The 27,820-nt window shown below is 43.2% G+C and overlaps 1 protein-coding gene across 8 annotated transcripts in view; it reads left to right on the forward strand.

Moving 5' to 3' along the window:
* Positions 1-27,820, forward strand: part of RALGAPA1 (Ral GTPase activating protein catalytic subunit alpha 1) — a 335,676-nt gene that overhangs the window by 267,655 nt on the left and 40,201 nt on the right. For all 8 annotated transcript variants that reach the window (XM_068254030.1, XM_068254031.1, XM_068254033.1 and 5 more), the window contains 2 exons: positions 12,146-12,304; positions 14,924-15,051. In XM_068254030.1, coding sequence (XP_068110131.1) covers positions 12,146-12,304; positions 14,924-15,051 — 287 coding nt within the window. The remainder of the gene's footprint in view (positions 1-12,145; positions 12,305-14,923; positions 15,052-27,820) is intronic.

A 27,820-nucleotide genomic window follows, 5' to 3' on the forward strand; every position in this document is an offset into this window, starting at 1 on the left:
AGATTAGTGGTGCTCGAATACCCCCAATAATGGATTCTAGTAAATCTGATCACGAAAGTATCGGATACGCCATAATCGTGATACCGACTTGATGCCCAATTCCGAATTTGACTCGGATTTTAACCATGATTAAAAGTAATATCCGTGATTTGACTTTAACGTTAATAGCAAAGCCCTCATACATGCTACATTCACCAAAATTTAATGGATTATAATAAATGGCTACAGCATAAAAAAAATCAAAAAGAACTTTTAGTTTTTGAGAAAATCTATTTTAGAGTAAAAAATTATCACTTTAAATGTGGTTATTAATAATAGTAATAACTCGTTTTAAACACGGAAATACACTTTAAGCAATCACACAGTCCCTGGCAAACTACAACTATGCAGGCAGGTGATGAGTCCCAGTGGCACATTGTCGGTGGTACCACTGGAGGCGGATGAGTGGACAACACCACAAAAACACCCAGAGAGGTTTTTGTAATATTTTTTTTTTCTTGCAGCGATAGCAATGACATGGCACCAGAGTTGTCCGTGGACCCTGGCAGTGGGAACACAGACTGCAGGAGGGTAAGATAACGGCGGCAGCAGGAGGAGTAAGGTGTGATGGCAGACTAGGCCGTGCTCCCTGGCGGTGAGATCACAGACTGTAGTAGGGGAATACAACATCAACGGCAGCAGGAGGAGGAGGACTACGGTGTGTCGTCAGCAGCAGCACAGAAGGGCATGGCACTGAACTTGTGGTACCTCAGCATGATAATTGTGCCCAAAAATTGTAAGCATCCATGGACCCTGGTGGTGGGCACACAAACTTTAGTAGTAAAATACATCATCAGTAGCAGCTGGAGGTGGACTAAGAACTCATCAGCAGCACAGAAGGGTGTGGCACCTAACTGGTAGTACCTCAGCATGATAATTCTTCCCAAAAATTGTAAGCATCCATGGACCCTGGCAGTGGGAAAACAGACTTTAGTAGTAAAATGCAACATCAGCGGCAGCAGGAGGAGGACTAAGGACTCAGCAGCAGCATAGAAGGGCATGGCACCTCACTGGTGGTACCACAGAATGATAATTGTAACTTAAGTTAATCTCTGACTAGCTAAATACAAGTATCAAATACAGTAATAGAGCACTAAAACCAGTGAACACCTTCCTGCCTGCACTAAGCACAATACTCAGTACACTGTCACTGATGACTACTCTGACTACAACTAACTTAAGTTAATTACTTGCTGGCTAGCTAAATACAAGTCTCAAATACAGTAAGAGAGCAATAAAATGAGTTAAAACGCTTTGTTTTACACAAAAAACACTCTTGCTGTGGAACAATATGGCTTGGAGATGCTCTCAGTTCCACAGAGTCGGACGGAGCTCTTTAAATGGCTGCCACTTTATATACAGGAGGGGAGGGGAGGGCAGAGCCTCCTCTCCTGTGATTGGTTGCTAGGGCCTACGCTGGGGGCCTCTGATTGGCCCAGTGACGTCATTTCCCACAGTCACAGATTCTGCGTCGTGATCACAGGTAGAATCCGATTAACACCAGCTGTAGCTGTGATTGGAACTACCTTCGATGTAAAGGTGCCCATACACTCGTCAGATTGGCAGCAGATAGATAAGAAATGCATCTGATGATCTATCTGATGCGTTTTTAGAACATTTTTTACCAGGATAGAATTCCAATAGATTTCAGTTTGAAATCTATTGAAAATCGATCTGATGGCATTTTTTTGCCATCAGATTTCCATTAAGGCCAATGCAAACTGATAAGCAATCTCATCAGATCGGCCAGAAAATCGGCTGAGTGTATGGGCACCTTAAATCGCGGTGTTAGACAAGGTTGTGTGCTAGCACCAACGCTCTTTGGAATATTTTTGTCGGCACTGCTACTGGTAGCCTTCAAAAATTGCGAAGTTGGAGTCCACCTGCACTCCTGGAAGGACGGAACGCTCTTCAACTACCTGCACTCCTGGAAGGACGGAAGGCTCTTCAACATAAGTCTCCTAAAGTCAACAACCAAACGTCAGGATATAATCGCCAGAGAACTCTTATATGCAGATGGTGCTACACTTGCAAATTCATAAGAGGAGATGCAGAAGTTTATTACAAGATTTGGGGGTGCCTGTCAACTATTTTCTATGAGTGTCAACAGCAGAAAGAACGTTGTTTGGTTTCAGATTCTCTTTAAATACTGTTATTCATTGTTTGATTGCTATATTGTCTTCATCAGTTGTATTGCCTCTGTTACTTGAGCAACTGCAAGTCAGAATCCTCCTAAGGCCCGGTTCACATTAGCGGTCGCCGTCCGGAATCGCCAGAGCCGGACCGCATGCGGAACGGACGGATCGGACGCACGGCATAGCAATGAAAGTCTATGCGTCCATTCACATGCGTCCGTTTCGGCCGGATCCGGACTCCGGCATAAGATCCAACATGCGCTATTTTTTGGTCCGGCTCCTCCGGCAGACGTATCCGGAGCGGAGCCGGACAGTTGCATCCGGCCAATACAAACCAATGAGAACCGGAGAGCGCACAACACACTGGCTATAAAAACCGGACGTTCTACCCCACTTCCTATACTTTTTCTAGTGGCCATTTTGGATGGGGACCACATGGGCCCAGCGTTCAGAGTGGAGCAGCAGGGATTTCATGCTGGAGCTCTTTGGCAGCAACATGTCTGATGATATGTCTGATAACGAGGAGGTGAGGCCTTCTCCCCACATAGTAGTAGGTGAACAACAGGAAGGAGAGAATTCCCAGGTACGAGTAAAAAATGACTGGATCCATGGTCCCAACTGCAGTCTCTGTATCCACGGATAGTCTCCACACGTCCACCTGTCTCCAACAATGACCCCAGAGCTTCTGCTGACCTCCCAGACCGCAGGTATTTACAGGTTGTTATCTCTTTAAGAAACCGGATCCGGACCGCAACCGTGTTCATACCGCACGGAAACCGGATGCAAACGGACCGGATCCGGACTAGATCCGGATAGGAACCGTACGGATTAGGTCCGGTCCGGATCCGGTGCGGTCCGGACATCCGTTCCGGTTTTTACAAAACCGCAAGTGTGAACGGGGCCTAAATGTTAAGTTAATAAAATCCACTTCTAATTGTAATTCCCTACTATCCCGCTCCCTTGCTGAATGCAAAGCTTAACTGCTTTATTCTTAGAACTTTGCCCTGCCTCTTATTGCCATCAGCAAAACAATATACCTTTGCAAAAGTTCGCTTTCTTAAAACAGAAAGTATTTGGTTGGAGTTAGCTCTGAGATGCCTCCCAGTGCATTACTTCTGAAATATGCAAATTAACCATTGTCATCCTTAGAAGCTAAACACACCTCCAGATCTGCTGGAATGCAATGATGTGTCAGCTGTTAATTATACAGAGCCACTATAATCCAACATGCATACAGACTCTGTTTCAGACTGGTTGGTCTTCATCAGTGCATGGCATGGATTAATATAGCTCCCAACTGTGCACAGCTGTGCTTCGGCTATAGGACTTATATCTACCTCCTTGTGGCTTAGATGAAGTCACAAAGGACCTAGATATACTGTAGTGGTGGATAAAAAAAAAACTATGGAGATTAAGGCACCTGGGAGAATTCCCAAGTGTTGGGTTTTTTTTATTTTAAGCAAACCTGAACTGTAAATAAACTTTAAGAACTTTGTGTATTTTACTGATGATAAAACATTAGTAAAATAGAACAAAGTCTCATACTTTTATTTGCAGATCTGAATTTTTAAGATTTGATTTTTTAAGACAGTTGCCATGACAGTCTGATGCAAAATCTGCTTCAGTCAGCTGCAAAACAAACAGTTGTAAAGCTCCTTTGAACGTTTCAACATTTATACCTTATTAGCATTGTTTCCTTAGCCAGATAAAAGTGTTTTGCCTTCTATTAGTTTTCAGGACATGGGGCTAAATTTGAGTAGTACAATGTACCTATGTCCATCTCATCATGCCACTTGTCAATTTAGGTACTGCTTTAAAGTGTACCAGAGCTCTTCTGCAGCGCCTGTACCGGGTCCCCGCACTTCCGTCAGTCGTAGCCAGTCTGACGTAAGAAGTGCACACTCTACGTATCTCTCCAGCAGCTGTTGGAGAGATACGCAAAGAGCGCACTTCTCCTGCGTAGACTGGAGCCGGCGCTGCAGAGGACTAAGGACAGTGGCGTGGGAGTGATCAGAGCGTATGGGGCTGGAGGAAGCCCTAAGTATGTATACATTTTTTTATTTTCTAGAGCTCTGTGTCCCTTTTAAGTGTAGATTTTTGTAAATCTGATTTAAAGTAAAGTGGAAATGCATTTTTAAAGCATACCCGAAGTGACATGTGACACGATGAGATATACATGTGTATGTACAGTGCCTAGCACACAAATGACTATGCTGTGTTCCTTTTTTTTCTTTCTCTGCCTGAAAGAGTTACATATCAGGTATGTAAGTGGCTGACTCAGTCCTGACTCAGACAGGAAGTGACTACAGTTTGACCCCCACTGATAAGAAATTCCCCTTTTTCACCTCTTTCTTGCTCTCAGAAGCCATTTTTTGCTAGGAAAGTGTTTTATAGTTGGAATTTCTTATCAGAGGGTCACACTGTAGTCACTTCCTGTCTGAGTCAGGACTGAGTCAGCCACTTACATACCTGATATTTAACTCTTTCAGGCAGAGAAAGAAAAAAAGGAACACAGCATAGTTATTTATGCGCTAGGTACTGTACATACACATGTCTATCGCATCATGTCACATGGGGTATCCTTTAACCATAGTAAGAAGTGGATTGGCAGTGGTTTTGTAGCTCATTGGCAACCCTATGGTTTAAACGATAGTAGTTTTTTTTTCTAGTCAGTTGGTTCAAAATGTAAAGTTACAGTGCACAAATATAAATAAAAAAAAATACTTAAGGAAAAAGCTTGTGAGGTTCCCCATGGTGTTCCACACACACAATTTTATGCAGGCACACTCGGTTTCAAAGCAGGCTATTTCGGTGCCTTTTCTGCACCCAAGCTGCACCAGATTTGGGCACTACCATAGGCTGTAATGTTAATTACGGCTATAGCAGCACTCACTGTATCATTTGGGTGCCGCATTTGCAATCAGTGCGGAAATATATTTTTTATATTCCCAGAGATTACCCAGAGCAGGAAGAACCCTCCTCCAGCTTCTCCCTGAGCCCACGTGACGGTTTCATATGTACTTGCCTGTTTGTCCGGGGAGGTTAACAATATACTGTTCTTCTCTCTCCTGAACCATGCTAAGCCAACATTGGAGAAGTACCTTACAAGGGAGGCCAGGAAAGTCTCACCTATTGCTAAAAACCCTTGTCCATTGACAAGGACCTTTCCCCACCTCTGTGTCTTTCCAGCAAGGAGCTGGGATAATAGAATTGAGGGGACTTATGGTTGAATTTGGAAGCTCCTTTGTAACAATATGGGGGCTTTCAAATATCCATCCTCTTCAAAGGAAATAAGTATAGCAGTTCATTAGGACCTCATACCCATTCCAACACATAGCTAAAAGTAGGAATTAAACACTTTTTAAATATGAAAAAGACACAGGACAGGAATAAAAGCTTTGTCCATGCAGATCAGACTTAATGATAATTGTAACCCAATAAAACTGGGCCCATGCTGCAATCTATAAGGGTCACTTTGTAAAGTTGTGATAGATGAGCACCCCATGCTTGCCCATTCCATTCCTCAGCTGGCACTAAAATGACAGGGAAATGCTCAGCTCCATATTTGTCATTAATGTCAGGTGGGATTCCCATCACTGTCTTGGATTTGTAGTTGTAGCATTATGGCTAAAATATAGCTATGAGTTGGGCATGCATGGCATTTCGCCGCCCAGTCTTTTTGGCGCATGGTGACGGCTCACCCTGCTGCCGCACAAATTCCCAGGCGGCATTAATATTCCCCCTCCGAGTTGTAGCAACTCAAAGGGAGAAGTCATTCGGGGTCCGGCGATCATCGGATCCCCGAATTACCCTTGCGTGGCCATAACATTATGTCTATGGTGGTGCCCAGGTAAGGCGCAGCGCAATGTAGTATGCTAACCAAAAGACCTGCTTCGATGAGTTGGGGCATGTACATGAATGGGAGATCCTCCTGACCTTTCACAGGGGTAACCCTCCATTCACATTACAAATCCTCCTCTAAAGCCATATTATATGATGAGACTAAAGAAGAACCTGAAGTAAAAATAAGTCAAAACAACCATACACAGGTCATACTTACCTCCTGTGTAGTCTACTCCTCAATCTCTTTCTCCTCTCCTGCGTCCCATTTGTCCACTGTGATGAATGGAATTCTCCACCCTCCATTTTAAAAATGGCCATTACCCCATAACAGCTTCCTGGTCAGTACACTGTTAAACTGTAATATCACCCACTTGAGCCATAGGGAAACATGGACATTACCTTGCACATTCAGTTGTAACATGACAGCTGCTGATATACAACTGACAGCAACTGGTATATTTCATTTCTTACAAAATATTGTCAAAACTGAAAGGGATCACTGTAAGAAGAAAATGGTGAGCTTCTGAGAGGGATTGATGGTGAGGTTAGTATGGAATATTCATTTGCAGGTACATCATGTGTTTATTTTAAATTAAATTACTCACTTCAGGTTCCCTTTAAGGTGCCCATTAACTGTACAATTTTTTACTAAATACAATCTTTTGATGCGATTTGAATGATCGTAAGTAATCTGAAGGCAGTTATTGAATGTTCACATTTACTGAATGATTCTTTCTTCAAATGCTATGATATTTTCTAACTTTCGGATCTATTTTATCATATAAAGCAATCGACCAAAGAATTGTTCACTATCGATTGCCTGCATAAATGGCGAATTTTCTATACCGTTCGTAAAATCGTGAAAATTGAACCTTTAGTTAGTACTAGAAATTAAAATGGCAGCTGAAACCATTGATCAGATATGGATCTGGACATTCCTGTGTCATTGTAGCCGTAGCGTAGCAAAGAAGTAAAGAAATGGGTCGTGTTCATGGTGGGCTCATCTACAGGGTTGGACTGGGCCACCAGGAACACGGGAGAACTCCCAATAGGCCTATCTCCTTTACTTTAATTGGGCCTTCCCAGGCCCCGCCGTGCAGGAAAAGGGGGCTTGGGCACACAGCAGTGGGAAGGGGGCCAACCTCCCCCCTCCCTCACCTGGGGGCCCCATTTTCCGGAAGTATGGTGAGCGGCATTGGAGACTGAAGACAGGTTAAATGCAGAGGGTCTGTTGGGCCCCCTCTCCACCGATGTGTGCCAGCAAGCTCCCCCATCCAGGCTACCTATACAGGGGAGACCTGTACCTAACTATCTATACTGGGGACACCTGTAACTTGCTACATATACTGGGTGGGGACACCTATAACTTGCTATCTATACTGGGGACAGGACACCTATAGCTAACTACCTATACTGGGGACAGGACACCTATAGCTAACTACCTATACTGGGGACACCTATCACTAACTACCTATACTGGGGACACCTATCACTAACTACCTATACTGGGGACACCTGTAACTTGCTACCTATACTGGGGACACCTATAATTAACTTCCTATACTGGGGACACCTATAGCTAACTACCTATACTTTGGTCACATATAACTTGCTACCTATACTGGGGACACCTATAATTAACTACCTATACTGGGGGCACCTATAGCTAACTACTTATAATAGGGACACCTATAACTGTCTACCTCTACTTGGGACCACCTATATCTAACTGTGGGCAGGTATAGCTGGATACCTATACTGGGGGCAACTATACTCAGGCTCTAGGCCCTTCATATAGCACTTGCCTCAGTCCCTGCATGCTCTAAGGCAGGCATGGGAAAACTTGGCCCTCCAGCTGTTAAGGAACTACAATGCATTTGCCTTTATGAGTCATGACTGTGGCTGTAAGACTCCTGCAATGCATTGTTGGACTTGTAGTTCCTTAACAACTGGAGGGCCAAGTTTGCCCATGCCTGCTCTAAGGCCACCCAGCAAAACACCCAGCCACGGCTACCTAATACTGATATATATGGGCACATGGCTACTTAATTCTGTTTTCTGGGGAACATGGCTACTTAATTTATGTATACAGGGCCCATTTGGCTACTAAATTATTTTATTTTTACGCACCTGGCTATTTATTTTGTTCATTGAAAGGCACCTGGTTACTTAATAATTTTATCTGGAGGTATGTGATGTGACAACTTAATATTTTTATTTAGCGGCATTTGACCTCTTGACGAATTATCATGAGGCATGTAACTACTTGTTATGGACTGTCCTCAGAAGAAGTCACAATCTATTCCCTACCATAGTTTAATGTCCTACCAAATGATGTATTTATATAGCACTGTCATCTGCGCAAAATTTCTAGAGTACATGCTTATGTGAGCCCAAAAATGGGGGAAGGTGGGGGGTTGGGATGGTGGGCCCCAGGCTGAAACTTTCCTGGTGGGCCCTTAGTGTCCCAGTCCAACCCTGGTCACAGTGTCCTTTTCTTATCCAAAATAGGGAGCTTTGTTATTTGCATACTGAGATAAGCTTGTTATTGTAGCTAAAAAAAAAAAAAGCTTTCTACAATCCTACTGGCACTGCACAGTTCCTGCAGTTAGGCAATGGCACCCAGACCTGGTAAATAAGAAAAAAAATTGGGGGACATATATGATCTGTTAAAGGACATCCGAGGGGAAAATGAACTGATGAGATAAACAACTGTATCTATCCTCTGTCTGTCCTCTGTAAAAAGGACTTTTTCAGATATCCCACGGTTTTATTTTACATTTGAATCGACCATGGTTTTCAAGTTTTGTTTCATTGACTCTGCTCAGTGACATCTTCATTGAAGTATGCCAGAGCTCAGATCTATGAACTATTGACCCTTTTTATCTCTTTCCTGCTATAAAAAAAAGCCATTTACTGAATGGAAAGTGTTTTATGGATGTAGTTACTTATCAGTGAGGGTTATGCTATAGTCTGACCCAGACAGAAACTGTCACTTGCACACCTGATGTTTAACTTTTTCAGGCAGAGAAAGAAAAAAAGGAACACCGCATAGGTATTTGTGTGCTAGGTACTGTACATACACATGGCTATCTCATCATGTCACGTCACCTAGGGCAGGGGTCCCCAACCTTTCCCGGCCCGGGGACCACTTCCTGACCAAATTTTTTTCCGGGGACCGCCGCGGGGGGAGTGGACGTTGGGTGCGCGTCCTAGTGGACAGTGGAGTGGGTTACGGGGGGGGGGGGGGGGGGGGCTGGCGAGGGTGCAGTGGCATAGCTAGCATAGTTGCCCCAGTATAGGGAGTTTAGTTGCCCCAGTATAGCCATTATAGTGCCCCAGTATAGCCAGTATAGTGCCCCAGTATAGCCTGTATAGTGCCCCAGTATAGCCAGTATAGTGCCCCAGTATAGCCAGCCAGTATAGTGCCCCAGTATAGTGCCCCAGTATAGCCAGTATAGTGCCCCAGTATAGCCAGAATAGTGCCCCAGTATAGCCAGTATAGTGCCCCAGTATAGCCAGAATAGTAAGAATAGTGCACAAGTATAGCCAGAATAGTGCCCCAGTATAGTGCCCCCGGATAGCAAGTATAGTGCCCCAGGATAGCGCCCCGGTATAGCCAGGTGGTGGTCCCCGCTGCTGTTATTACCTTAACAGTGGCCGCTCTCCCCTCTTCGGCGCGTGTATTTATTCAAGCAGCGTATCTCCCGGCTGCTCTGTGTGATGCGACAGGAAGCAGGGCAGCGGCTTCCTGTAGCGGTGATATGTATCGCCGTTACTATGGTAACCGAGCCCTTCTTCCTGCGCATCACACAGAGCAGCCGGGAGATACGCTGCTTGAATAAATACATGCGCTGGAGAGGGGAGAGCGGCCGCTGCTATGGTAATAACAGCAGCGGCCGCGGGGACGGGGGACGGCTGGGAGGGGGGTTGAAGAGGACAGTCCTGCGGCCCAACTGGGAGCGTCCCGCGGACCACCAGTTGGCCGCGGACCACAGGTTGGGGATCCCCGACCTAGGGTATCCTTTAACCACTTCAGGACCTTAGGCTTACACCCTCCCTAGTGAGCAGCCAATTTTTACAGGCCACTGCAGCTTTAAGGCCTTGCTGCAGGGCCGTACATCTCGGCACACAAGTGATTTCTGCACCCCCCCCCCCCTCCCCCATGCTTTTTCTGCCCACCAAAAGAGCTTTCTGTTGGTGGAGTCTGATCCCCGTCTGCATATTTATTTATTTATTATTTGTTGTTGGGTTTTTTTTGTATAAATATCGCAATTTATTTTATTTTTTTACACTTGTCCCTCCCTCCCCCTGCCAGCCAATCACCGTGATCAGCTGTTATAGGCATCAGGCTATGACAACCGATTGCTCTAGTGTCTCCCAGGGGGACAGCCGTGTCACATGGCTGTCCACAGTACAGCGCTGCCATAGATCGCAGCACTGTACAATGTAAATAGAAGGCGGTTTAGCCATCTAACAGTCTCCTAGCGGCAATCGGAGCATCGACACGCGCAGTCTCCTGCAAAACGCCGCCCCAGGACTTCTTGCCAATTGGCATTGAGCGGTCCTAGGGCTGCGGCCGCGTCCACGTTAATTGGCATGGAGCAGTCGTTAGTTACAGAGACACTGAAGCGAAAAAAATTATGATATCATGAATTGGTTGTGTAGTAGGGGTAATTACTAGAACATTGGTAGCAAAAAAAATATTCTCTTATTTTTATTTTCAGTTATACAGCTTTTTTTTTTTTTTTTTTTTTTTTTTTTTTTAACATTGCATCATTCTATAATATTTGCAGTTTACACACTACTCAGCATTCTAAAAGTTTTTGCAAAACAGGCAGTGAACTTTTGACCTGTCTTGAACTGTTCTCTGCAAAAAAAAAACACAATACAGCAGAGATAACATAATCAGAAGTCAGAACTCTCCAAGACTTTCAAAGTCGCACAGCTCAATGGCTATTTGCATAGATGGCGTTTCTTAACTCTTCCTGTACTGGAAACAAATATTAGACTTATGTCTCTGCTCCTAATGCTTTATTTCTTAGCTGTACTGCACAACCAATTCATTATATCATAATTTTTTTTTTTTCGCTTCAGTGTCTTTAAAGGAAAAAAGGAGATTAAGCATATTTCTGGGACATTAAAGGGATTCCGAGCAGTGCAAAAACTATGGAAAAATGCATATAATTTTAAAGCTCACTTTCTCCTTTTTCCAATGATATATAAACCGCCACCCTACGCCTTTTAGTTTTCGCTATTTTCGCGATTGAACTTGCCACGGCTGCAATTTCGATCGCAAAAATAGAGAAAACTAAAAGGCATAGGGCTACTATTTAGGTGTCGCCAGAAAGAGAGCTTTAAATAGATATCCATCTTTCCATAGTTACATTGTATTACACAGGGCGACTTTTTCTCAAAGTCAGCAGCTCCATTCAGCAGAAAAAGTCGCCCTGTGTAATACAAGTAACTATGGAAAGATGGATATCATTTTAGAGCTCTATTTCTCCTCTTTCTGACGACCCCTAAATCGTCACCCTACGCCTTTTAGTTTTCTCTATTTTCGCGCTCGAAATCGCAGCCGCGGCAATTTCAATCGCAAAAATAGTGAAAACTAAAAGGCGTAGGGTGGCGGTTTATATATCATTGGAAAGAGGAGAAAGAGAGCTTTAAATTGATATGCATCTTTTCATAGTTTTTGCACTGCTCGGAGTCACTTTAACTATTATTTGGCAGTCTTTATTTTTGATTATTACAACAGCCTTTAAGGCAGATGTAAAAACATAAAAGTTTTTAACATTGAAGTAAAAACTGAGAAGAGTGAAATGTTTTTTATAGCGAACCAACCCCACCTCTTCCCGTTCTCCCTCTTCTTGCTTTCTGTGTTTCTCTCAGTATGCTCCGGCACACCGGCAGGTATGTAATCAAGTTGGAAAAGTTCTTTCTTGTGTTCAGCATGTGCCATTTCTCCTATTCACACATTACTGTCTGCTCTGCTCTTACTGGGCTTAACAGCAAAATAGATTACATTTCCCCTGTTGAATTAAATTTCATAACAGTTGGCTTTTATTTTTATTCCTGGTTATACCCGCTCACCTCTCTGTGTCTTTCAATTTCCTTTCTCTCCAAAGCTCCGCCACCTTGGCAACGACGAGGTGCACATCGTGTGGTCCGAGCACAGCCGGGAATATCGCCAAGGGATTATACCCACTCAATTTGGAGATGTACTAATTGTTATCTATCCCATGAAGAATCACCTCTTCAGCATCCAGATTATGAAGAAACCAGATGTAAGCTGCAACTCCGTTTTCTTTCATTTCAGATCATGTTACACAAGCTAAAGAACTCTACGAAGCACATTTTATTTTAACTTTGCAATAAAAGTAGAGAAAACCATGGCACTCCGTGAATCTTTGAGCAAACATTAGCACTCAATCCTCCCAGTTGTTTGAGGCCAGTTTTACACCTGGCCGTTGCGCTTGCAGTGCAATGCTCCACCCCCATCGCAACACAAATTACTACATTCATATGACCCTGCGGCAGAGTGTGCCAACAGCGTCATATGCCCACATGGCCCTTTGCCTGTGTTTTCACTCTGCTCCTCTCCTTTTCTGCTGAAGTGACTGTTGCAAGGGCAATGTGTTTATTCAGCAGAGGGGGGGGGGGGGGGGGCAGAGTGAAGACAGTTACAGGGAATTTCTTGCTTTGCCGATGATTAGAGATAAACAACCTTCTATTACTCTATAGCAACGATGGGGAAAGAATCCAGGAGCAACTTCACCACTTAAAGCTTAAAACTTCAAATACCTTTAATTCACTCTTCTTAAAGAGGAGCTGTTAGGTATAGGGTCTCAGAGAAAAAAAAACACAAATATAACAGATAAATACTGGCTGTACTTACATAACATATGCATTACACTGTCCACGTTTTGATTTCAGTCAATTTTTATATAGTATATACAGAGATTTATGTTCCTGACAGGTTCCATCTTTGACTGTCTTGTCTGAAGCCAATCGTGATGTAATATCCTCCCTTACCCCGTTTCCACTCTTCCTCCTGATTTCGTATGAATTAGCCATCCCAGCCCTCAGACACTCCCACCAAGCTGCGGATGTCTTCATGCCTCCCACCCCCAAAGGCCCCCCCCCCCCCCCCGTGCGGAAGTCTACCCGATCCCCCCCCACACGGAGACCGCAGTTTCCTCTGTTGCCGTGCATCTCTCTCTCTACTGCTCGTGATTCCTATCATGTGACCCGCCAGTAACATTCCGGCGAGTCACATGTGAGAGACAAGAATATTGCACAGGCTCCTGCTGGGGGCGGGGGATGAGAGCTGACAGGGGACAGCATTCAATCAGAGAGGAAGCAGCCAATCAGGCTGCAGTAAAGAATTAGGGAGGGATAGGGAAATGAAGGGGGAGGAACAGGGAGGGCAGTAGAGAGCAAAAAACCTCCCAGCATGCTCTGTGACTTCTCTTTTGAGGCTCAGCGTACTGAGCCTATTGCTATTTAGCTGTCAAAAAAGTAAGATAGATTTTTAACTTCAGTATTGCCTTTTTGGCTACCTTCCAAACTATTTAACACACGAGAATAGAGATTTAAATTTGCTTTTCTTGCCTAACAGAAACACAAATAACTATGCAGTGTTCCTTTTTTTCTTTCTCTGTCTGAAAGAGTTAAATATCAGGTATGTAAGTGGCTGACTCAGTCCTGACTCAGACAGGAGGTGACTACAGTGTGACCCTCTGATAAGAAATCCCCCTTTTTTGCTTTAAGAAGCCATTTTCTGCTAGGAAAGTGTTTTATAGTTGGAATTTCTTATCAGTGAGGGTCACACTGTAGTCACTTCCTGTCTGAGTCAGGACTGAGTCAGCCACTTACATACCTGATATTTAACTCTTTCAGGCAGAGAAAGAAAAAAAGGAACGCAGCATAGTTATTTGTGTTCTAGGCGGTGTACATACACATGTCTATCTCATCATGTCACATGTCACGTTGGGTATCCTTTACAAGAGTACACGGCATTAAAAGGACAATAAGTTTGTATACTTAGCAGGAAAGGAGGTAACCCAGGTAGGTGCGGAGGATGACCTTTTCTGCTAAGTATACAAACGTATTGTCCTTTTGATGCCGTGTACTCTTTTAAGAAGATTGAATTAAAGGTATTTGAAGCTTTAAGTGGCGAAGTTGCTCCTGCATTCTTTCCCAATCGTTGCTATATGTATGTTACTATTTTCTGTCCGGATCTTACAACGCTGTCAAGTACATGTATTGGGCATTAGGACATAAGGTGTGCACTCACTGTTTATTCTTTGGCCTTACATATTGAACTTCTATTACTCTATTCATTGAAAATTTACACACATGGAATGCGTTCTTATATGTAACTAAAAGTTCTTTGTAGTGTAACTAAGTGTTTTAGTGTAACTAAAAGTAGTTACTGAAATTTTAGTTTTGGGAGTATAATCCCACTCTGAAAATAAAGATATCTTTCCCGTATAAGGAATTTGTAAATACATGTAAGTCTGTAGGTGCCAGAGGTCATGATTGCCTTGTAATCTACAAACCTTCAATATGAGTGATAGTACTACAGAGGGAAATATATAGCAACTGATAAAATGAACCAAGGGAAGAGAATGTGCTGTCCATTGTCATTGATGTTGGGTTGAGTAGGCCTGCTGATACTGTTGCCCATTTGACACAACTGCCTGTATTACACATCTGTTTGATCCTCAGCAGTTGCTACATTGAATACAGGAGTATTCAGAGCTGAGAGGACCATGCCCCCCTCTGGCACTCACATGTTGTGTTTACAGCCACACAGCTTCAGTGAGAGCAGCACCATCCTTTGTATTTGGATTTGGAAAAAGCAAATGGTTTCTGTTCATCATTGTTTTCCTTCTTCACAGATCCCGTTTTTTGGACCGCTGTTTGACGGAGCCATTGTGAATGGTAAAATCCTTCCTGGCCTCGTCCGAGCTACAGCCATTAATGCCAGCCGAGCACTTAAATCTCTCATCCCGCTGTACCAGAACTTGTATCCTTTTTGAGCAGAATCTGGTTTGTGAGCCTAGGCAGGTGTACAGCAATTGGGTACATGATGAAATAATAGCTGGTGGTGAACACCACACTGCCGGGGGCAGAAGTAGGTGTGCATTATCCAATCAGGGCCAGGCCCAATCACAGTGGGGCAGAAGTGGGCGTGTCTGGGATGGAAGGACACACCTGATTACTGTTGCCTAAAATACGCATAGACCTCACATAAGATTTCTGATCCAGCCATCAGTAGAACGATCGAATGTTGTTGAACAGCACCATTAACCGTTTCTGATGGGTCATGCCGTTGAAAGTTTGGGACATTGTACTGTAGATTGTACAAAAAAAAGGCATCATTAGTGGGCACCTTCAGACATGCAATCGGCATCTCTGATTCTGACGAGAGGAGTGGGGGTGATATAGTAGATGATACCTTGGTCAGGATTGAGGTGTAGTGAGGCTTAACCACTTAATGACATGCTGACTTATAAAAACGTCCTGTAGTAGCCATTAAAAGGCTCAAGCAGGATGTCTCTATAAGTCAGACAGTGCTGCTGCCGCTGTGCATGTGCACGCTCCCGCACATGCATTCCCGTGCACATGAAAATAGTGTGGGGGGGGGGGGGGGGAACCAAAGAAAAAATACACCTTTATTTCCAAATAATTTATTGTCACCATACCTTGTACTAGGGACATATTTAAGATCTTGTGATAACCAGGACAAATAGGCAGATAAAATGTGTGGGTTTATGTACAGTAGCAGTGTTTTTATATTAAAAATATAGGAGATGAAATTGGAGAAACTGTATTTTTTCATTTTTTCCTTGTCTTCCCCTTTAAAATGCATAGAAAATAAAGTAATTACTGAAAACCGATATCAACCCCAAAAATCCCAATTGGTGGTGGAAAAAACAAGATATAGATCATGTCATTGTGATTAGTAGTGATTAAGCTATTGGCAAATGAAAGGGATGAGCACTGAAAGGTAAAATTCGCTCTTGTCGTTTAGGGTAAAAACCGCCTTGGGGTGAAGTGTTTAAAGGGAATCTGAAGTAAAAATAAACTTATGATATAATGATTTGTATGTGTAGTTCATCTAATGCTAGGGTGCACACAATGCGGTTTTTGGTCAATTTTCCGTTCGATCAATCTTCAGGTTTTTTTCCGCTCGATTCTCTTATCTTTTCAATTTCCATTCACTTCTATGCGACATCGAGCAGTAAAACTATCGAAGGTAATATCGGACATGATGGAAATGATCTATCGAACGTAAAAACGTATCATGTGTACCTAGCATATGAAATAAACCATTAGCAGCAGAGATATAAGTCTAGTATTGTTTTCCAGTACAGGAAGAGTTAAGAAACCCCAGTTGTTATCTATGCAAAAAAACTTCTCTGAACTCTCTGAGTTTCAAAGTTGCAGAGCGCTGTCTTTTGAAGCTTATTATCTCAACTGTCTGTCACTGTATTTTTTTTTTCTGCAAAGTAAAGTTCAAAAGGTCATTAGCCTGCCTGAAATCATTTAGGATGCTGAGTGTAGTGTGTAAATGTCAATTATATTGGAGAATGATGCATTGTTATAAAAAAACAAAACAAAAAAAAAACCCTATATAACTGAAAATCAAAATGAGACTATTTTCTTTGCTACTAATGTTCTATCAATTATCCGTACTACCCAACCAATTCATTATATATATATATATATATATTTTATTTTATTTTGCTTTAGTGTCACTTTAAGAGGTTGAATTTGATTGACATGTTTCTTTTTTCTCAACCTAGATAACTATTTAACCTCTTAGAGGTTGTAGTAAATACAAATTAAGACACTTTTTTCCTTTAATTGAATGTGTCCCCCTTTTACATCCTTTTTTTTGGCCATAGTTTCATTTTGTAGCTTGATTCATTCACCAAAGATTTCAAATACCTTCACCACATCCCTTTCCTGCCCCCACCGTTTTTTTTCCTTCTTATCTTCTGTTTTACCATCTCCAGGCACACAACTTCACTTGTCAGTCACCTGTAGGGATCTCATGGGCAACTGTATGGGTCCTAATGCTGTTGCTATGGAAGCAGGAGGAGGGACAATGCACAGTGCATGACAGTGGATGGGGTAAGGAGCGAGAACAATGGGTCAGGGCTCGGACAAGATGGTGCTGTAGTCAGGATCTCTTGCTAATGCATGGGAGGGCGGGATCAGGGTGACTGTACACCCGCTAGATTCTCATCAGAGGTGTCCCCGAATGGCTTCCTCATCTGATAATTATCTACCATGTGTATGAAGCTTTAGCAAGATCTCAGTGTGATCCTTGGTGTCTCCAGTCTCTCTGGGTTGCAGAGCATCCCTCTGTAATATGTGTAGTCTGATATCACTGCAGAAAAATGTAAAGGTGGCCATACCCTGTTCAGTCTGACCTATTCATCTGCATCATAAAACAAAATTGCTTTGCTAATCACTATTGCTTTATGCAGTACAGAGCTGGTGGTTTGCCACTGATTGAAATCTACTTTAACATCCAATCACATGTTCTATTTATTGACGGTTATTAATCAGTTTTTATTGGTGCAGACACCATCATGCAGGTTCAGTCAACATAATCAAATTAGCCTGAAAACTATTATGCAATGGATCAGTGTGTAGCTGCCCCAATTTTGTTGGTGTGCTTAAGACTTACGTGGCCTTAAAGAGACACTGAAGCGAGAATAAATCTCTCTTCAGTGCTTATATTCAGCAGGGGCATGTGTGCCCCTGCTAAAACTTCGCTATCCCTCGGCTAAACGAGGGTCCCTTACCCCCCAAATCCCCCCCTGCAAAATCTACGACCAACTTGGTCATAGATTTTGCTGCTCTTGAGGCAGGGCTAACGGCTGCAGCCCTGCCTTTCAGCACCGTTTATCAGTGGCGCATTGCCGCCTCTCCCCCGCCCCTCTCAGCGAAGGAAGCCTGAGAGGGGCGGGGGAGAGGCGGAGATACGCGCTGACAGACGCGCGTGAGGCAGGACTGCGGCCATTAGCCCTGCCTCAATGCGGAAGCGCTGCCCGGGACTCCACGAGGGGATTTGGGGGGTAAGGGACCCCCGTTTAGCCGCAGGATAGCAGCGTTTTAGCAGGGGCACACATGCCCCTGCTGAATATAAGCACTGAAGCGAGATTTATTCTCGCTTCAGTGTCTCTTTAAAATGGGTCTCTAATAATAATCCAATCCAAATAGTATTGTAACATACTTGTATTGCTGAGTTAGGTCCTGTTTTATAATACTGGCGTGCTGTACATACTGGAGATGATATAAATTGTTATTCTGTACCTATAGTATTAGAAAAATAGCTAGGGTATCACTGACCCTTAGTGAAAAAAAAAATTGCTTCTAAAGTGTTCTTTGTCTGAAGCTTTTCCTCCCATCTGTGTTGTTGAAAATTGTCTCTCTGCAATCCTCTTCACCCCTATGCCAAATTTATCTGCAATTCAGCAAACATTGAGTATGGAAAAAAAATAACAGAAACCGCTTTTGAAGCATAAAGGCAAGCATGATGCATTATTCTGTAGTGCCTCATTTTAAGACCGTTTAAGTGCACAAAAGTATAAGTACATGAGCACATTGCATAGCAGGTAGTTTCAAGAAGAGAACCCAAGGAAGGCAGATGGGACACAGAGGCATGGTCTCTGCCTCATGACATGCCTCTGCTTCCCCCACCGCCGCTCTCTGCTCCCCCCACCACCTCGCTATAGCTGTTGCTGTCACTTATAGTAGGTAATACAAATCTGACAGAATTGACAGGTTTTGGATTAGCCCATCTCCACATGGGGGATTCTAAAGGTTTCCTTTACTTTCAAAAGCACTTAGTGAATGGCAGTTGCTCCATCCAACTGTCAAGAGTGTGCAGCAAGCAGGGAGGCTGGCCAGCATCTTTGTACAGATCCTTTTAAGGGAGTGTCTTTATAAAGAATAAAGGCCACGCTGAGAATCCCCCATGAAGAGATTGACTAGTTCAAAACCTGTCGGTTCTGTCAGATTTCTACTACCTACTGTAAGTGACAGCAACATAGGAGTAAAGTAATTTGTGGCTTATTTTGCTTTGGAAGAAACTCACTTCTTATTTGTATGTGTTTACATCTATTTGAAATTTAAAAAAATTTCGCGATAGTGGTCCTTTAACTGTTTGAATGCTGTTTTGCTATATTTTTTTTTTTTTTTGTGGTAGTAGATTTTATGCTGTAAAAAAATCTTTTAGAGCAAAGAAGAAATGCTGAGTTTCATACCATTTTAAAGCTTTTTTTAAAAAATGAACCAGATACTTAAGGAGAGGGAATTTCCCGGTCCCCTCAGTTAAGCGCTGACTCCCCCCATTGCATCCGCTGCCGTGGGAGGCTTTGGAAGTCAGCCAGAGTCCTCCTGAAGATGGGCGGCTCCATTCTGCGCACACACGAGAGCACGTGCTGAGGGTGGAGCCACCTGTGGAGCCCGAGTGCTCCCGACAACTTCTGAAGCCTCCTTTACTGGCAGAGGAGCAGTATTTGACCAGTTGGTGGAATACTGCTACCGGGGGAATGAGCGCTGGAATGTGGGGACCCTAAGAGGAGCGGGAAGGCTCTATCGGACCCAGAGCCTTCCCTCTCCTTAGGTAAGTATCTGGTTCAATCTTTTTTTTTTTTTTTTTTTTTTTTTTTTTTACTGGTTTCCATTCATTTTAAAGTGGATCCGAGATGCACTTTTACTCATTGCATAATTGTGTTCCTTTCCTTTTGTTTATAGGGCATTTCTCAAGCCAAATACTTTTTTGTTTTTGTTTTAATACTCTAATTCCCTATAAACTAAATAAGCCCCACCCACAGTTTTCAGAGAGCCTTGGCAGTAGCAAGGGCTCATGGGGAGCTCAGTCTGGGCAGGAGGAGGGGGAGGTGTTACTAGCCAGAGATTTCAGAGGCGGAGGGAGGAGGAGGTGGGGTTCGTTTTTTTTTTCAGTCTGAGTGCTGATGGTGCAGATAAGCCTGCCTCTGTGTAATGTTTCCAAACAACATGGCTGCTGTCATTGTATCACAGGAAGAAATAATTATATTCTATTAAAGCAGTATGCAGACAGATTTTCTGTTTAAACCATCTAAACTGTACATAAGATATATAGACAAGTTACTTATTATAGTTAGTTTTTCATCTCGGATCCGCTTTAAAGGGAACCTGAAGTGAGAAGATTATGAAGGCTGCCATCTTTTTTCCCTTATAAACAATGCCAGTTGCCTGTCTGTCATTCTGAGCTTCAGGCTTTAGTTGTTACAAGCATTCAGCCAGTGGAGCAGACAAGAGTCAACGCATCTGATCTGCATGCTCATTCCGAGCCAGTGATTAAAATACTAAAGGCAAAGCACCAGCACCGAAGTCCGTCAACTGGCATTTTTTTTATATATTTCCCCTCGCTTCACATTTCCTTTGAATACGGAACCGGAGTCTCCTTCATCCGAGATGGTCAGTGCTGACACTGTAAGATTTTAGCATGGCACTCCTATCAGAACTGTAGAAGTTTATATGTTTGCTATTATCAGGGAGCAGGAAACTCAGATTTGGATAAGGGGAGGTAAATTTGAGCATTTTGGTTAGTGATCTGATCAGAATAGTGTTAGGACAGATACATTAGGTAGGGTATGGATAGATGTATGTATAGGCCAGAGGTAGTGTTATCCATGTAGTGCTATTTGGAATAGTTTGAAAGTGTATATGTATAACCTTGACCTTCTCTAACAGTTTAAAAAAGGTGCATGTTTTGAGGCCACTTGTGGTGTTGTAGTTAGGGCCTATTTCCACTCCTTTAGAGATGGATTAATATGTATGGGGCCCTAGACAAGGTAGTAGATTTGGGGCCGCTTGTGGTCTTTTTCTTAAGCTGAAGTGGAAAGAAGTTAGAGAAGTTGTCTGATGGCCCCTTGACACCCACTTGGCCCCAGGCACCTGCCCAGGTTGCCTGGTGGATGATCCTGCTCTGCTGAACCCACAACCTTTCCCTGCAAGCATCTTGAACGGGGAAACACTGACTATTCTGCCAATAGCCTTGGCGTCCAAATCTCTTGCCATCGTAATTCGGGCGGCATGCTACATTTTACAGCAGCACGCACCCGAATCCCTATAGCTGTGCATGGCACTGCTTCAGCGAGCATGTCAAATCCAGCACAGGAGATTTGGGAGCAGCCGGCGCCACCATAGACCATAATAGGAATTACGGCTATAGCGGTGCACAGTGAGTAACTTAGGTGCCGTAGAAGACGGAGGTGAAGTTACTTTTAAAACCCTGTAATTTGGCCACCAGCAATAGCTGGAAGCCGAATTACATAATTCCCTACTATCCACGTGGACCTGGAGAGGGAATAGTAATTAACGCCGCCAGGACTTGTGCAGGAGCAGGGTTAGCCATATATCAGCTTTATCTTGCGCCAAAGTCTCCCAACGGCAAATTCGTAGGTATGCCGGCTACAGGGATTCAGATGTGTACTCGCACTGATACACCGGCCCTTAGTGTTTGGCAAAACTGAACCAAGCGTGATAGTGTTAGGGTACGGCAGGAGTCCGTGTTACTGATAGGCTGGGGCTGGTTATTAGGTCTCTTGGTAAAGGTTACATAGGGATATCAGGATATACATTTTGCTATTTCCATCACTGTGTTCATACACTGCTAGGATAGGAGTTCCAGAAGTGAAAGCGTATAACTACCACTATAAAACTGAGATTCAGATACTGAAGTGGAACAAGTCTACCCAAGACAAAGGGTGAGGAGGAAAATTGCCCTGGGAGGAGATTGCTTTTTCCTTTGTGCTTTTCCATCTATTTAAAACACACAAATGCTGTTTTTTTAAACAGATATTCAAGTAGCCAGTGTTGAAAAATAAAATAAAAAATTGCCAACCCCCTCGAAGGCCCCGTCTCTAGCGGTGTAAGAGTTTTAACAATTGTGTATTTGTGCTCCTGAGCAAAATAGGCCATTTATTGATCGCAAGTTGCTTCTTGGATCAATCAGGCAGAATTACAGCAATCTGTCTCTATCAGTGCCCGTGGCTCTGGCTCTGAGGTCCCTCGCCCTCCTCTAGCTTGTCCTTCTCCTCCAGAGAGTGTGCCAGCTTTTCCAAACCTCTAAACTGCTCCACTTTGTCTGCAGTGCCCACTTTGTAGAGCTGCCTCCCGCAATTACAATGAGCAGGTACAACAGGCAGCGATCGGAAGAACAATTGCTCCTTTCTGGACTAGTCGGGGATGCTTTGGTGTCAGCCAGGAGTGGATTACTTACCTGTTGATAGACGGGTTATTTTTCTCCTGTGATAATTTCTTTAAAAGCCTCTGAGTTCAGCAGAGACGCAGACTGCATTGTTGTCAGTAACCTTTCTGTGGCATTACGTCTGTGCTGGAGGGGGGGGGGGGGGGGGGCGGGAGGGTTCAGACACCCCTCTTTGCCTGTACTGTAACCAGGCTTGCAGGACACTTTTATTATCATTGTGCTGTATTAACTGCTTCTTTTCCACACTCATTCTGTTTTCTGGGACTTTTATTTTTTTTTTAAAGAGAAACCGTAACCAGGAATTGAACTTCATCCCAATCAGTAGCTGATACCCCCTTTCCCATGAGAAATCCTTTCCTTTTCTGAAACGGATCATCAGGTGATCTGCATGGCTAATATTGTGGTGAAACCCCTCCCAGAGTGTGATGTCAGGACCATGGTCCTGACAGTTTCCAGTCTGCGAACCTCATTGCATTGAGGGAAATAGTTGTTTACAGCTGTTTCCAACTGCTAAAAAAGCAAGCAGCATCTCATTTCACTGACATCACCTGTCAGCAGTAAAAATGTCACCATGTGATAAATGTCAGAATGTAAATCAGGGAGAGGAGAGATTTTGCAATGGGCAAACACTGACTAAATCATTTTTGCTAAATTATTGTAAAAATCAAGCACTTTTATTACATTATTTTCACTGGAGTTCCTCTTTAAAGAACATCCGAGGTAAAAATAAACTGATGAGAAAAACCTAAAAATGACACATCTCCCACAGATTTATTTTATATTTAAATCTAGTTTTTAAGTATTTACTGTTTCATTGTCTATACTGAATGACACCTTCATTGAAGTATGCCAGGGCTCAAATCTATGAATTTTTGACCTTTTTTAACTCTGTTGTGCTCTCAGAAGCCATTTACTGACAGGAGAGTACTTTATGGCTGTAATTACTAATCAGTGATGGTTATGCTATAGTCCGACCCAGTCCGACCCGGACAGAAACTGTCACTGGTATACCTGATGTTTAACTCTTTCAGGCAGAGAGGGGAAAAAAAGGAACCCCGCATAGTTATTTGTGTGCTTGGCACTATACATACAGATGTCTATCTCATCATGTCACATGCCACCTCGGTTGTCCTTTAAGGTCACAATTAGTTTACCTGGAACTTGTATACCATTTTTAAAGCTGGACAAACTTGAGCAGATCTTAAAATACGCATATTGGTGCTATGTCAGTGGAGCACTTAGCAGTGCATCTGCTCTGAATGCCTGGTACATTTACATTGCAAGCTGTTTTTGTGAAGGTTTTCATGTATGTAGGTCATGGATGTAATGGGGCCCTAGGCAAGGTGGTAGAGTTGCCACTCCCTTGTGGTCTTTTTGGTAAGCTGAAGTAGAGAGAGGTCAGAGAAGGTGGCACTGGCAGGTGGGGCTCCCTCACACCCACTAGGGCCCAAGCACCTGCATAGGGTGCCTGGTGGATGATCTTGCTCTGGTCATGGTGCAGCCATAATAAGTCAAGTAATGTCACTGAACACCCTCCTCTCTTATAGAAGCCGTTTTATTGCTTCTGCAGGTGAACGTCTTCCACTTACTTCAGTCAGGCAGTGAACACGCTTGTCAGATTTGGGCGTGTCAACAAGCACCACTGCACTGGCCGTTGATTTAAAGAGACACTGAAGCGAAAAAAAATTGATGTAATGATTGGTTGTGTAATATAATTACGGATACTTACTAAAACATTAGTAGCAAAGAAAATATTCTCATATTTTTATTTTCAGTTATCTTGTTTTTAATAACATTGCATCATTCTCTAATATTTGCAGTTTACACACTACTCAGCATTCTAAATGATTTTACAGAGCAGCTCAGTGAATTTTTGAACCCTTCTCTGCAGAGAAAAAGAAAATACATGTACAGACACTTGAGATAACAAGCTTCAGAAGACTTTGAAAGTCGTGGAGCTCAATGACTGTTTTGCATAGATAACTACTGGAGTTTCTTAACTCTTCCTGTACTGGAAACAATATTAGACTTATGTCTCCGCTCCTAATGTTTTATTTCTTAGTTGTACTACACATACAAATCATTTTTTTTCGCTTCGGTGTCCCCTTAAATGGCCTTTTTGGCTGCACTACTGGAGTTTCTTAACTCTTCCTGTACTGGAAACAATATTAGACTTATGTCTCCGCTCCTAACGTTTTATTTCTTAGTTGTACTACACATCATTTTTTTTCGCTTCAGTGACCCCTTAAATGGCCTTTTTGGCTGCTGCATGAGATTCATGTTCGTTCCCGTTAAGCATTCACGGTGTTTCAACTGTATAGAATTGGACAACACTCAGCATTTTCATGCATGACGCGCGCAATCCCAATTGAAGTGCATTTCGCCGCAATGTGCCGACCACAGAAAACATAATTGCAAGCGCAGAACGAGCGTAGAGTGCCACAAACCCCAAAAACATCAAAGTAAGTGCGCTCCCAACCAGTCTAGCTAACTGACCATTTAATGCACATGTCAATGAAGTGACTGAAGGAAACAATACACCAACATTGCACGGTGATGACAAATGGTGCCTAAAGCTTCCTTCCTTGTTTAGGAGTGTTTTTTTCATTTTAAAATATTATACTCCACCTTAGCCTGATCAATTCTCTGATTTTATTTTTTATGTTGTTTTGAAAAGGTTTTTGGAAACAGGCAAACATTCAAAGGGAGGAGGAGATTGTGGAGAACAGAAAAGGGCTCAGGACACTCTCAGATTACATTTAACTACATTTTGGTGAAGTCAATCCAGTGCAATTTTTTTAACTGCAGAAATTGTATTGCGTTGTATATTGTAGGTAGTAGGTACTTCTCCTGATAATGGGGTATGCACTGGAAGCCGACGGAAATTAGTATTTTAAACTTTACACAGGATATGAGAAAAGCCCTAACATTGAAAGCGTCGTACAATCGCTGGCAGTAGAGTGTACAGCACTTCTAATCGCTGCCTGTAGCAAACGCTAGCAAAAATGCTGAATGTTTGCAACAGCAATTGGTGATCTGTGCTGGGCCCAGGCCTTCCATGTCATTTATAAACTATAGTCACCACATGAATCCGCTGCTAGATGATGCTGATGTAATCTTTTCATGCAGCTGCTGAGCAGACATCTGTAAAAGCCATGTAACATTTCAGTGAGGTCAGTGTGATGCTTTATCTATACAGGTCAGCTCTTATTCCCAGACGCTTCAGGAGAACATTTTACATAATGGTGAAAAGGAAATTCTCCTTTGGGACAAGATCTTATCATCATCTGATCAGGGTCTGTAAACTCTCTACATCTGCTCCTAACAAGTGACAGTGTGGTAGCCCTCCGTGTTGTCCAGTGCCGTCCTAACATTGCCATGCCTATGACAAAGGCATGCGCTTTATGCAAGGCTTGAAGTGGAAGCTTCCTTCTCATAAACCCAAGAGGCCTGCCATCCGTGTTGGCATATGTTACAGCCTGATAGCAGCGCTTGGCGTGGTTGCCTTGATGAGAGCCTAAATCTGGGCCTTTGTTCTTGTAGACACCAATCAGGGCCAGCAGGAGCTTCTCACAGTGGGAAGAGTTGACCGCCAGAGTTCACAATAGCTGCATTGTCCTGTTGCAAATTTCTCAAAACAGCTTGACAGCTCCTGGAAGAAGGGGTTTATGGGGGAATGGGAGGAATCTGCCTCTCAGCACCATCTGTAGGTTATAACCTGGTGACAGAAATTAATGGGGAAAAATGAGATTTGTGATAATTACGGAGGCTTGGATTGGCATTGTAAAGCTGTCCTCTTTCTGTGTCACACGTTAACCTTTTAGTTGTAGCAGAGAGATGCTCTAAGCTTAGAGGCTTAGTTGGCATAAATCTGAGTTTTTTTATTTTCTTTCATTCAACTTTCCTGCCAGATTTTGGTTGGTTGATACAATGATTTACTACATCATGTTAAGTAGGCAAAACAATATGAACCTAACTTTAAGCATAGTTTAATTGGTCATTCCTAAATTCTGTCTCGATGGGAATAAGGTTTTAAAAGCTAATCCCCATAGTTCATGCGTAAGCCCCGTCTCCCCTCCTAATCACCATTGTTATAAAACTAACAAATGTTGGTCTCCCGATTGGATCGTTAGTGGAATCCCTAAAATGAGGACCCAGAAGTGTATAACTAGCTACTCGTGAACGGAGCATTAGTTTATCATTCAATATGAACGATTAACATTGATTGTCTGGATGGATCAGTCTATAGCTATTACTGCTGTCTTTTTGCCATTTATCTCGAGCAAGTTACACGCATATCTACGTTCTACCCTCTGACTTTCACTGTGCCAAGTGGGCACCAATCTGCTAGTCTACATTGAGGGCCCATTTCTACTAGATGTAAATTTGTGTGGATTTGCTGCACAGAAATTTGCATATCATTGCATTTCAATGGGCCTGTTTCTTTTACAGTATATGTGAAATTTGCATCCAGGAAAAATCTGGAACTCAGTGCTATACGTTTCTGGACACTGCATGAGAGCTTTGTGGCTGTTGTCGTGTGCATTTTTATTAATGTCAATAAAAACAATAAAACTAAAAAAAAAAGAAAATAAGCGATTTACGCATGCAAATTTGCATGTAAAAAAAGAACGTATATGTATGCAAATTCGCTTTGCGTGCGATTTTGCATCCCAAAAATAGCAAGTGAATTTTCATGCTTCTACTGAAAACAGGCTGAACATGCTTCTACTGAAAACAGTACGGTAGTGAGTAGAATGCAATGAATTATTCAAGATACAGTATTATTCGGACTATCAAACACACTTTTTCTCCCCCTGAAAAGTGGGGAGAAAAAGTCACTGCATCTTATAGTCAGGATACATGGAGTCCAGACTTACAAACACCCGCTGATATGACCTGCCGCAATGTCGGGGACTCCTTGTATTGTCCTGCGACCTCCTTTCTCCCCATGAGTGACTGGATAGTGTACTGGTTAAGGGCTCTGCCTTTGACATGGGAGACCAGGGTTCAAATCCTGGCTAGGTCAAGTACCTATTCAGTAAGGAGTTCAAGGCAAGACTCCCTAACACTGCAGGGTGGCCTCCTGAGCGCGTCCCAGTGGCTGCAGCTCTTGAGCGCTTTGAGTCCGAAAGGAGAAAAGCGCTATACAAATGTTCGGATTATTATTATTATTATGTTGTCCTCCGCTCTCTGCGCTAAATTAGATACTTACGCTGTTGCCTATAGCCAATGCGTTCCTCTTATTGTCCACTACTTCCTCCTTAAAACCCAGAAGGTGGGGGGTGGTGGCGGCCAACAGCCCCCCTCCCCCCATAATTCCCCTGCAACCAACTAGTAGTGTGGTCTTTCCACCCCTCCCCCCCCCCACCCCCAATAAGCATCTCTCTCTCTTCTTCCCCTACTAAGCAGCTTGCAGACAGCAGCATCACTTACCAAGGATGCAACTGCTGCCCAGGACTCAACATGTTCCACCTGCAGCAGGCGATAGCACACACCTTCCACTTCAGCCAGC

This window comes from Hyperolius riggenbachi, chromosome 9 (assembly GCF_040937935.1).
Source record: "Hyperolius riggenbachi isolate aHypRig1 chromosome 9, aHypRig1.pri, whole genome shotgun sequence".
Taxonomy (NCBI): Eukaryota; Metazoa; Chordata; class Amphibia; order Anura; family Hyperoliidae; genus Hyperolius; species Hyperolius riggenbachi.